Source organism: Protopterus annectens, chromosome 2.part2 (assembly GCF_019279795.1).
Source record: "Protopterus annectens isolate FY-2018-M chromosome 2.part2, PAN1.0, whole genome shotgun sequence".
NCBI classification, from domain to species: Eukaryota; Metazoa; Chordata; order Ceratodontiformes; family Protopteridae; genus Protopterus; species Protopterus annectens.
The window spans coordinates 807,599,178-807,611,243 of record NC_056730.1 but is presented as its reverse complement, the minus strand read 5'-3'; the positions used below and the strand labels follow the sequence as shown (position 1 = coordinate 807,611,243).

The window sequence follows — 12,066 nt, the reverse complement described above, 5'->3', positions numbered from 1 at the left end:
TTCATATATATATATATATATAAATATATATATATATATATATACATATATATATATATATATATATATATATATATATATATATATATATATATATGCAGAATATATATATATACATATATTATGCAATTATTACACATATATATATATATGAGAGAGGAGAGAGAGAGAGCAAGAGCAGAGAGTGGAGAGAGAGGAGAGAGAGAGAGGATGAGAGAGGAGAGAGAGAGGAGAGAGGGGAGGGAGAAAGAGGAGGGAGAGAGAGGGGAGAGAGAAAGAGAGAGAGAGAGTGAGCAGATACATATATATATACATATATACATATATATACATATATATATATATATATATATATATATATATATATACACATATACAAATATATATATATATATACATATACAAATATATATATATATATATATATATACATATACAAATATATATATATATATACATATATGCTGATTAACTGAGAACTGGCCACTGGCCCAGAAGAGGCTTCGCTGGGCCTTTTGGGCCCTGATGGCTGTCCTTGTCTTTGGCGCTTTTATATTCCGCCGTCACAGTTCCAACGGCATGGTGTAATTGAATTTTCTGCCAAAATAATGTCGGGCAAAATCAAACCGACGTTTCATAGTGCACGTGTTAACCCTAGCACAAAACCGACAACCAGTGACTGGGCCTAGGCATGGGATACAATAAGAATGTAAATCCTTATGAGGTATTTGCTTCCCACAAGAAATACAGTTATTAACTTTTACTGACATCGGTCTGAGGCAAGAAAAAGTTTCCACAACGGGGTACTTAGCTTTGTAGAAGACTTCGGTTCTGGATTCGGAATGAAAATCTCAGGAGTCGGCCGATTGGCACTTGCGAACTGCTTTTGCTTCAGGCACCGCTCAGCAAGAAAGACTGAAGAAAATGGCGTCAGCTGCATCTTATATACCCCTGTCGCACTGACGTCAGGGAGGAGGCGACAGCAACTGACACCGGACCAAGACTTTGGAACTCAGTCCTGGATAGTCTGCAAAGGGGGTATGAATGCGTGCCCCCCTGCTTTATATACCACATAACCGTGGTGTTGTCAGTCTGATGTTGTCCTGGATGAAGTAAGACCTTGAAGGCTGTCAGGGCATTTTGAACAGCTAACATCTCTTTTTGGTTGATATGCAGATGCATTTGTTTTGGGATCCATATGCCCTGAATGCATCTTCCCGCCAGGTGGGCTCCCCATGCATAATGTCTGTTGTTAAGGTTTGGCTGGTAGAGGGTAGAGTGAAGGCCCGTCCCATATTTTGGTGACATGCCTTTGCCCACCATAGAAACTCCTGTTGTAGGCAGGGAATGAGAGGAATCATTGTTTCCAGACTGTGACAATGTTGACTCCATAAACTTTTTAGGTACCATTGAAGTTTCCTCATATGCAGTCTTGCATATGAAATCAGTAGGATGCAGGATGCCATGAACCCCAAAGCCTGCAGAGTTTGTCTTGTAGATAACTGGGTTTTTGTTGCCATCAGTTTGAAGTAAGTAGTCAGTTGCCTTTGCTTGTCTGGCGTGAGGAAAGCCATCTGGGCAGTTGTATTCAAGCTTGCACCCAGGAATGTTATCTTTTGAGAGGGTACCAGTTGTGATTTCTTTTCATTTATTGTGTACCCTTATGCATGTTAGAAGCCTTTTCACAAATGCCAGGTGCTGAAGATGAATGTCCTTGTTCTCTGCCTGAAGCAGACAGTCATTCAAGTAGGGATATATTTGTATACCTCTGTCTGCAAAAAGCGATTCCTGGTGCCAGGCACTTTGTAAAGACCCTGAGAGCAGTAGATAAGCCAAAGGGCAGTGCAGAGAATTGGTAATGCATTAAGCCAGCCTTGAAATGGAGGCATCTTCTGCACAATTCCCTTATTGGGACATGCAGGTATGCCTCTTTTAGGTCGAATGTCACCAGCCAAGCATTCTTGCCCAGCATGGGCAGAAGCTGCTGCAAAGTTAGCATTTTGAATTTTGGAATGTCCAGGAATGTGTTCAAAATTGATAAATCCAGTAATGGCCACCAGGCCTTGTCCTTTCTGGGTACCAAGACCAGTCTTGAGTAAAAACCTTGTCCTTTTTTCCTGTTCTGGTACTGGCCGAATAGCCCCCATATCCATAAGGGGCGTAACCTGTTTCTGTGCCTCTGCCCACTGATTTTTTGGCAGATCCGGACAACCGTTTGCCAGTGGCAAAGTATGGAAATGGAATCTGTATCCCTGTGATACTATGTTTAGCACCCACTTGTCCTGGGTTATTAACTGCCAATTTTGAGCAAAAAGTGCTAATTTTCCCCCTAAGGGTGCTGCCAAAAGGTAAGTGCTTGGTGATTGGCAGAGGGAAGTCATTGGGACTGTTTTCTGTAGGGTTGAGCTTTATCTCCTCCAGATTTGTAGGTAGAAGCACCCCATTGCTTTGACCTGTAAAAATATTGTGCCTGGTATCTAGAACCTTTAGGGCATCTGGATTTGTCCCTTTGAGCTCTGCCGGACACAAGAAAGGACCACTTTTATGTAGGCCAGTGTCTACTGAATCTTGGTGGCTGCACTTGTAAGTCTTTTACAGTTTGCATGGACTTAACTTTGTCTTCCATTTTCTTTAAAACCTCTTCTGCCTTAATACCAAACAGAGTATCATGCTGTAAAGGTGCATCCAGTAATTTAGCTTTAACATGATCAGGCAAATTTTGCTCTTTTAGCCAGGCATGCCTCCTAATCACAAATCCAGAAACTGCGGCCCTGCAGGAGGCCTCTAAGGAATCAAAACCACATTGCAAAGTACGCTTTCCAACTTGTTCAGCTGCATGCAACAATTCCTGCAATTCTTTATTTTCTGCACATTCAGAAATCAACATCATTTTCTGTTTCAGCAATTCCATGACATGTTGTTGATATTTGAGCATATGAAACTGGCAGTTTAAGGCCCTAAATGCCAAGGTTGCAGATGTATAAACCTTCTTTCCCCATCTATCCAGTGCCCTTTAATCACTGTCAGAGGGGGTAGGATTTTTTGCTGTTGAGGCCTTAACTCCCTTTGGACCCTGTGAAATAGTTCCAGGGTCAGCAGCGGGGTTTCTAAATAAAAATGTGTGTGAGTCAGGGACCCTGTAATATTGGTCAGGCTTGCTGGGAGCTGGAGGTAAGGAGTCAAGGCTGACTCCGAAAACACATCGTCCACAATGTCTAAAACAGGGGATGTGGCTAAAGGCCTGTGCTGAGGGAGAAGAAGGAAATCCCTGAGCCTCTTTTTTGATTCTGAGAAATCTTGACTCTCCCAATGAAAATGCTCCTGCAAAGTATGCAAGGTTTCTCCAAATGAATAATCCCCAGTAGGTGATGCAGATGGGATAGATTCCTTTGCATCAGAATCCTCATAGGGAGGTAGAGAATTCCTGATCAGAAGAGGAATCAGAAAAAATAGAAACCTGATCTGAAGATTCATAACCAGTGTCTTGCCTAGGCCTCTTATCCTGGAGGGGGTTGAGAACCCCTGATCAAGGTAATCAGGTCTTCAGCCATTTTGATCATCTGTTTTTTAGGCATAGCAGCCTGTGCATGTGACTCATGCATCGTTTTTTTAGCTTTAGAAGTTGCTTTTGTCTTTGGTTTTGCAGCTGTCGTCGGTTTTATATAAAAATGTTGAGGCCTGAATACACCCTCAGAAGCCGGTGCCTGCTCTGCGGCTCCAGACCCATCCAAGGGAGAGACATCCGTGGGTACAATACTATGAGTATCTCGAGGCGTGCCGGACTTCACATGGGTCTCGGTAGGGGCCTGAGACTCGAAAGTAGCGGGTATTAGGGGCTGCAAAAGCGCCTCACTGAGTACCGGCGACTGGCTTAGGAGAAGCTTTGTCATCGGTTTTGGACCTCGACGGTCTGTCTCTGTCCTTTTCTTTGCGTTTTTTGTGTGCTCCGGTAGTCGGATTGCTATCCGACGACATTTCAGGATAGTTAAATCGGTTTCCAAAATATTTTGAGGCAAAAATATATCGACGTTTAACAGTGCGTTGGTTAAATCTAGCACAAAACCGACAGCCAGGCACGTTGTGATCAGGGCCTAAGCAAAGAATACAGTATAAATGGAAATCCTTATGAGATATCTGCTTCCCAATACAATTATTAACTTCTTCTGACATCGGTATGGAGCAAGAAAAAAATTTCCCCAATGGGGTACTTAGCTTTAGTGAAGACTTCGGTTCTGAAACTCGAACTCGAAAATTTCAGGAGTCTGCCGACCAGCACTTGCGAACCACTTCTGCTTCGGGCACCGCACGGCAAAACAGACTAAAGAAAATGGCGTTGGCTACTTGTTTTATACCCCTGACTACCTGACGTCATGGAAGTGGAGACAGCAACCGACGCAGGACCCAAGACTTTGGAATTCAGGCCGACTGAGGGCAACCTGCCAGCAGATTACCCAAATGTAATGACTGCAACGGTGAGACATGAAGAACATCAACACAGTCAGCATTTCTGGGATGGGAGCAGACTATGCATGAAAGCAAAGAGCAGCTGCTAAGTTATAACAATCACTGATACAGCCATTCAAGACACTCATGTAACTATAGCCATTACTTCTGTCACTCGAAGTCAAAAATCAGAAGAAGGATATGTGGAGACAGTCTACATGTGAAGGAAAAGAACAGAGTGAAGGCTAGGGCTATTACATTTAGCTGGTCACTATTAACCAATCGTCAATATGGCTTGGAAGTGTTATGTATGTGTTTGACAGCAAAAGGCTGAAATACATTAATGTGGTCATTATTTACATTAGTTAATATCAGTCAAACTTTAGAAATGTATATAATCAGAAAGTACTAATCTTCTGAGGTGGCAAGGCAGTTTTTGGATGAAAGTGAATGACCACTACTGTCATATGATCACAGTAAGACAATAAATGATTTGCAGAAGCTGTGAGAACATGTCTGAGGGAGAATATGTGCAAGGAAAAATAAATATAACAGCTTTTACTTGTTCAAGTCACAACATCTTCACAGTGAAAGAAGTGTAACTATTTAAAGCTGATGCATTGTAATGGAAAAAACTACTGGCAAAAGTGGCTAAACCCTGTTTGTGTTATTTTAGAAACACAATGAAGACAACTCATACTGTGGCTTCCAAGCTGCTATTTTAGCAATTTACAGTATATATACTGCCAATGCCTTTGGATTTGGATGACAAAATCACATTTTCCTTTTCTAAGGTACAAATGCATAATACATAAAATAATATACTGTACTTATTATAACACAATAACTAAAGCCACTATTTATTTGCCCTTTAAAATGTGCACAAAAATACTAATTTTGCAAAAAGAACTTTAAAATATATACAAATACAAAAGCATAGAGAAAATGTAATCTTTTTTTTTATAATAGCCACATGGACTTAATTTAAAGCAAAAGCAAATTCAGTGTAGTTACTTACCACTTCTTCTACTAGATCCTCAACAATGAGTCCCCGCTCATTACTCCGCAGGTTTTCAGCCCACATCCACCCATCTTCAAGTTCATTGTGAACAATAAAAATATCCCCTTTAAGGAAACTGTTCAAAAAATAAAATCACATCAGTAGAACGCAGTAAAACAGGAATTAGCAGTTGCAAACAGAAACATGATTACTGTTATAAAGAACAAGAAGCTCTCCACATGGTATGATGCAAAACAATTAGTAAAGTCAAACACTTCAGCTACAATATATGCATATTTTAGGGGACATGTTGACACTAACCTGTTAAAATGTTTCTATACAACACATACCATAAATAAAATACAGCTTGACTATCAATGTCAATACCTTCTCAGATTCAGCATAACAGTATCTCTGTCTTCCCTGCTCTACAGGATTTCTTAGTTTCAGACTGAATCCATGTGCTCAACTAAATTCAAGTACAATTAAAACCTTATGTTACATTCATAGACTTTCGACTAAATGTCTATAGTCAGTAAATGAACACATCCCAGCAATGTAAAGGCTCTATAGTAGGCGAGTCATGCAGTGTTTACTGGAGATTTTCATATCACAAGTTAACAAAAATAGCTAAATACTTAACATTAGCAACAGAACTGCATTGACAGTTTCACCTCCCTCACTTACAAGACTAAGACCAGTAGGAGCCACAAGATTTTCCCAGACTACCTTAACCCCTTTCCACTGCCATACAAGGACACTGGTGGTATAAGATAGGCAACGACAATCATCTTCAGATTTTTCTTACTCTGGCAAAGCTAAGTTAGAAGACCCTAGCATCAAAGCCCTAGCACAACAGGTAGTGACAGTCCACTGTGCCACAGGTCCACACCAGAAGTATGGCAAAATAAGGGGAGAGGGGGACCAGGTAGGGAAAAAGGGCAGAAGTTGCAAATGGATCAGATGTGGTGCGACCCCAACTCAGAGTACCAAGAAGAAAAAAGGGAAATGATGAGGTACCTGGACTGCGACAGTGAATGTACTCTTAACAGCTACATTTATGGAAAGTTCCTAACAGCACTGTTCACAGCTGCAGTCCTGACTAATGACTGCAAGAAAAAAATACAGTTGTGTACACTTAACATAAATGTAGACATTCGTGTGTATTCACTGTTGCAGTCATCACATTTGGGTTATCCCTGCCAGGGTAGCCATCGGCCTGCTCAAATACCAGAGACTTAGTATTTCTGAGTCGGTTGCTCTCTCTTCAGGACTGACGTCAAGTCGTCAGTAGTATAAAGTAAGGCAGGCAACACCATTACATCACTTTTTCTTGCCCTGTCAGGAGCCACCAAGTGGGAGCCAGGTTATGGTAGAAGAACCCAACCAGTAGAAAGTAAACACCAAAATGTTCCTTGTAAGGAGAGAGAGAGACAGAGAGAAGAGGGGGATGGAGGGCAGGAAACCAGGACTGCAACAGTGAATACACTCGAACATCTACATTTATGGTAAGTGTACGCAACTGTACTATGTTCTTCGTGCTTTACTGTTGCAGTCATCACATTTGGGTTGATTCTCAAAGCTGAGGAAAAGGGTGGAGGTAGTCAAGGAGACTAGGGGCTGCCTAGGATGCCCTGCAAGACTGTAGTGGCAAAGCCTGCCCTGGATTTGGAGAAGATAGGCAGGTGGTAATGTTTGGTGAAAGTGTGAACAGATGTCCAGATGGCAACCTCCAGGATGTCCCTGGTGGGGTCTCCTCTGAGGAAAGCTGCAGAGGTGGAGGCTGCTCTGGTGGTGTGAGTCCTGACCCCCTTAGGGGGAGGTTTTCTGTGTTGCTTGTAACAGAAATGGATGCAGTCTACTATCCATTTAGAAATTGTTTGGAGATGGTTCTGTCCTCTGCAGCAAACCAACCAGCAATTGGTCAGACATTCTGAATGATTTAGTCCTGTCTAGATAGAATCTGAGCTGTCTGTGCACATCTAAAGAGTGCAGGATGCTTTCCCCCTTGTTCTGTGGGTTTAGGAAAAAGGTGGGCAAATTAATGGATTGGTTGAGAGCCACACTGTACACCACTTTGGGCATGATGATGGGTTAGTCCTGAGGGAAACCTTGTCAGCATGGAAGATGATGAAGGGCTCCACAGCCATGAGTGCTTGTAGCTCGGATACCCTACTGGCTGAAGTGATGGCCAGAAGAAAAGCCGTCTTCCAGGAGAGAAATTTTAACTCTGCTGAAGATGCTGGTTTGAAGGCGGGCAGGGTGAGCTTTTCTAACACAAAGTTAAGGTCCCAAGCTGGGCTAGGTTCTCTTCTGGATGGCCTCAAGTTTCTAGCCCCTCTTAGGAATTGTTTGATCAGATGGTGTGAGAAAAGAGGCTGCTCAGTGGTCAGTGGGGAAATGAGCAGAGACAGCTGAGGCATGAATTTTAACAGAGGAAAAAGAGAGACCACTGTGTAGTAGGGTCAGCTAGGTAATCCAGGATGGGAGGGAGGGCTGTGCTGTATCGGCTCCCTTAGCCTGAATCCAGGAGCAGAACATTTTCCATTTGTCAGCATAAGACTTTCTAGTGCTAGGGCGTCCGGCCTCATGTATAACATTGAGTACCTGTTTACTGAGGTTGTCAGACTGATCAGTGGTTAGGGAATAAGCCAAGCTGCCAAACTGAGGGTCTGCAATTGGGGATTCATGAATTCTCCTTCCCTCTGGGTCAGGATGGTTGGGGTCTGAGTGAGATGCCATGGTGGCAGTGGGGACAGGCTGCGCAGCAGTGGGTACCAGTACTGGCGAGGCCAGTCTAGAGCAATAAGAATTGTCCTTGGTTTTTCCTCCCTTATTTTGAGCAGTACCCTGGCAATGTGAGGTAGTGGAGGAAGGGCATAGACCGATACATTGACCCAGGGGAAGGACAGGGCATCCACTTTCCAAGCCATGTTGTGATGCTCCCTGGTGCAGAACTTGCTGAGCTGATGGTTGGTGTGGGTTGCAAAGATGTCGACCTTCAGGGTGCCCCATTTCTGAGTTATTAGGGTGAAGGTTCTTTTGTCTAGCTGCCACTTGTGTGGGTCCAGAAGATTTATGCTCAAGTCATCTGCCATACAGTTGTAAGTACCTGGCAGGAATTGTGCTAACAGGTGTAGTTTCATGGCACAGGCTGTGTGACAAACGGTCATGGCCAGCCTGCATAGAGGGTAGGAGTGAGTTCCTCCCTGCTTGTTGATATACCACATTGCAGGGGTGTTGTATGTTTTGATCAGGAGAGCCCCTGGGGAGAGAAGGGACCTGAAAGCTGTCAATGTGTGCTGGACAGCTAACATCTCTTTTTGGTTGATGTGCAGATGGATTTGCTGTGGGCTCCATTGGCCCTGTATGCACCTGCCGTCCAGGTGTGGACCCCAGGCATAGTCTGGATGTGTCTGTGGTGAGTGTCTGGGCGGCACGTGGTGGTGAAAAAGGTAGTCTCTTCTTGTGGGAGTATGCAAGGTATAATGGGTATAAGAGTTTCCAGGTCATGAGTGTTGACACCAAAGGCTTTTTAGTTACCACTGAAGTTTCCTCATATGCAGTCTGGCATATGGAATGAGTAGAATGCAAGATACCAAGAACCCCAGAGCTTGCAGAATTTTCCTTGCAGATAACTGGACTCTGGTGGCTAGCTGCAAGAAGCAGGCTGTCAGGTAAGTTTGCTTTTCTGGTGTAAGGAATGCCATCTGGGATGCGGTGTCCACACTTGCTCCCAGGAATAAAATCCTTTGGGTAGGTACTAGTTTGGATTTCTTTTCGTTGATAGTGTACACTAGGGAGGTCAGTAGGGACTTTACAAAGGCCAGGTGCTTGAGCAGCTTTTCCTGACTGCCTGCCTGAATTAGGCAGTCTAAATATGGGTAAATTTAGATATTCCTTTGTCTGCAAATGGCAATGGCCGGAGCCACACATTTTGTGAAAACTCTGGGAGCAGTAGATAAGCCAAAGGGAAGTGCAGAGAACTGAAAGTGCAGAGATCCTGCCCTAAAACATAGGTATTTCCTGCATGACTCCCTGATAGGAATGTGGAGGTAGGCCTCTTTAGGTCTAGGGTGGCTAGCCAAGCATCCTTGTACAGCATGGGTAGCAGTTGCTGGAGGATGAGCATTCTGAATTTTGGTATCACCAGGAAGGTGTTTAGAATGGATAGATCGAGGATGGGGCGCCATGTGCCCTCTTTTCTGGGTACCAGAAAAAACGCCTGGAGTAGAAACCTTGGCCTATCTGTTCTGAAGGAACCTGCACGATTGCCCTCACAGAGAGCAGGGAAAGGACTTGCTTTTGCACCTTTGCCCACTGGTTTGAAGGTAGATCTGGGAACCCTTTTGGGGTTGGAAGAGTGTGGAAAGAAAATCTGTATCCCTGGGACACTATGTTGAGGACTCAGCAGTCGCTGGTAATGGTGGCCCAGGTGCTTGCATGAAAAGAGAGCTTTCCTCCTAGGGGTAAGTGAAGGTGGGCAGAGGGAGGGGGTGGTGGAGGAGAGTCATTGTGAGTTCTTACCATGAGGGGGTGGCTCAGAACTCCCTGCTTTTGAAGTGAAGGAATTCCACTGTTTTGATAGTACAGTTTTGTACCTACCATAAATGTAGATGTCCGAACAGGATAGCATCTGCAGTCATAACAAATGGGTTGTCCTGTCGTCAGGCAGCCCTTCGGTCGGCCGGATTCCAAAGTCTGGGTCCGGCTTCGGCTGATGTCGCACTTCACCCGACGTCATCTCTGCTGGTCTTCAGATATAAAGGCATCAGCCGACGCCATTTTCCTCAGTGTTTCTTGCCCCAGATGCCAGTTGCCCTCTAGGAAAGCTAAATTTTGGATAAATGCCAATGTTTCCAAAATAGTAGAAGGCAAACAAAAAATAAGCATGTATGTACATATATACAAACAAATACACCATAAGAGACTCCCCCCCCCCCAGCTAGCTATCAGGAGGGTAAATACCCTAGGAGTACCACAGAGGGGAAGGAGGGTGGGTAATCCTGACTGCAGATGCTATCCTGTTCGGACATCTACATTTATGGTAGGTACAAAACTGTACTATGTCCTTCAAGGATGCATCTGCAGTCATAACAAATGGGTAGAATACCATAGCCAAACTAGGGGAGGAGGAAGAAGAATTATGGTGTAGTTAGGATCCCTTGCAATACAGCAGTGGCAAACCCTGCTCGGGATCTAGAGTATAGAGGTAAATTATAATGCTTGGCAAATGTATGCACGGAGGTCCAAGTAGCAGCCTCAATAATGTCCTTGGTTGCCACTCCTCGTAAGAAAGCTGTGGTAGTGGCTGTAGCCCTTGTAGAATGAGGTCTTATGTTCTGTGGAACTGGTTTTCCATGGTAGGAGTAACAGAATCTTATGCAATTTCCTATCCATTTGGAGATTGTCTGTTTGGAAATTGCTTTTCCTTCCCTTCCTGTTGCATAGGCTACTAAAAGCTGGTCAGTTTTTCTGTTACTTTTGGTTCTGTCCAGGTAGTAGCGTAACTGTCTATGTACATCCAAGGTATGCAGCAGCCTTTCCCCTGTTCTGTGGATTGGGAAAGAAGGTAGGTAGGTGGATTGCCTGGTTTAAAGACACTCTGGATACCACCTTAGGCATAAATGTAGGATTAGTTCTCATGGACACACTATCTTGATGGAAGATTAGGAAGGGTTGTACTGCCATTAAGGCCTGTAGTTCAAACCCTCCTTGCTGAAGTAATTGCCAGTAGGAAAGCAGTTTTCCATGATAGGTGTTGAAGATCTGCTGTTGCTGCTGGTTCAAATGGAGGGAGTGTCAATTTTTCTAGCACAAAGTTCAAGTCCCATGCTGGTAATGGTGGTTTCCTAGGAGGTTTTACATTCTTGATCCCTCTGAGGAATTGCCTGAGTAGAGGATGCTAAAAGACAGGTGGATCGAAGCTGTATTCTGCGGAAATAGCTGATGCATGTATCTTGATGGAGGAATAGGACAGGCCTGTATGTAGAAGCTCTGCCAAGTACTCCAGGATGTTAGCAATATCTATGTTGAGACATCTTTTCCTCTTTCAGTACTCCAAATGACAAACCTTTTCCATTTTCCTGCATAGTTCCTTCTTGTTGAAGGTCTGCGGGCTTCAAGGATAATGTCTTTAACCCTTTGGGATAAGTCTGGGTTAGTAGCTGTTATGTGATGTTCCAGGCAGTCAGTTGCAAGGTTTTAGGTTTGGGTGCATGATGTTGTAGTTGTTCTGAGTTAACATCAAAGGCATCAGGGGTATTGGCCACATTCTCCCCTGAGACATGCTCCTCAGCAAAGGATACCAGTGTTGTCTTGGCCAATTCGGAGCTATCAGAATTATCCTTGGACGTTCCTCTTTGATTTTCAGTAGTACCTTGTGCATCAAAGGAAGAGGTGGAAATGCATATGCTGTCAGGCCTTTCCAGCTGAAGGATAGAGAGTCCACCTTCCATGCTAGTGGGTGGCATGTCCTTGTGCAGAACTTTTTGAGCTGGTGATTGAGTGGGGATGCGAATAGGTCTATTTGTGGCATTCCCCATTTCTTTGTGATGGCCTTGAAGATGTCCGGGTGTAGCATCCATTCGTGAGCATCCGAGGTGGTTCTGCTTAACATGTCT

The 12,066-nt window shown here is 43.9% G+C and overlaps 1 protein-coding gene across 1 annotated transcript in view; it reads right to left on the bottom strand.

Moving 5' to 3' along the window:
- The window catches only part of RASA1 (RAS p21 protein activator 1), a 3,076,403-nt gene that overhangs the window by 2,328,764 nt on the left and 735,573 nt on the right, over window positions 1–12,066 (bottom strand). Inside the window, exon 5 of the mRNA XM_044064149.1 lies at window positions 5,462–5,579. Within this exon, the coding sequence (XP_043920084.1) occupies window positions 5,462–5,579 (118 nt within the window). The remainder of the gene's footprint in view (window positions 1–5,461; window positions 5,580–12,066) is intronic.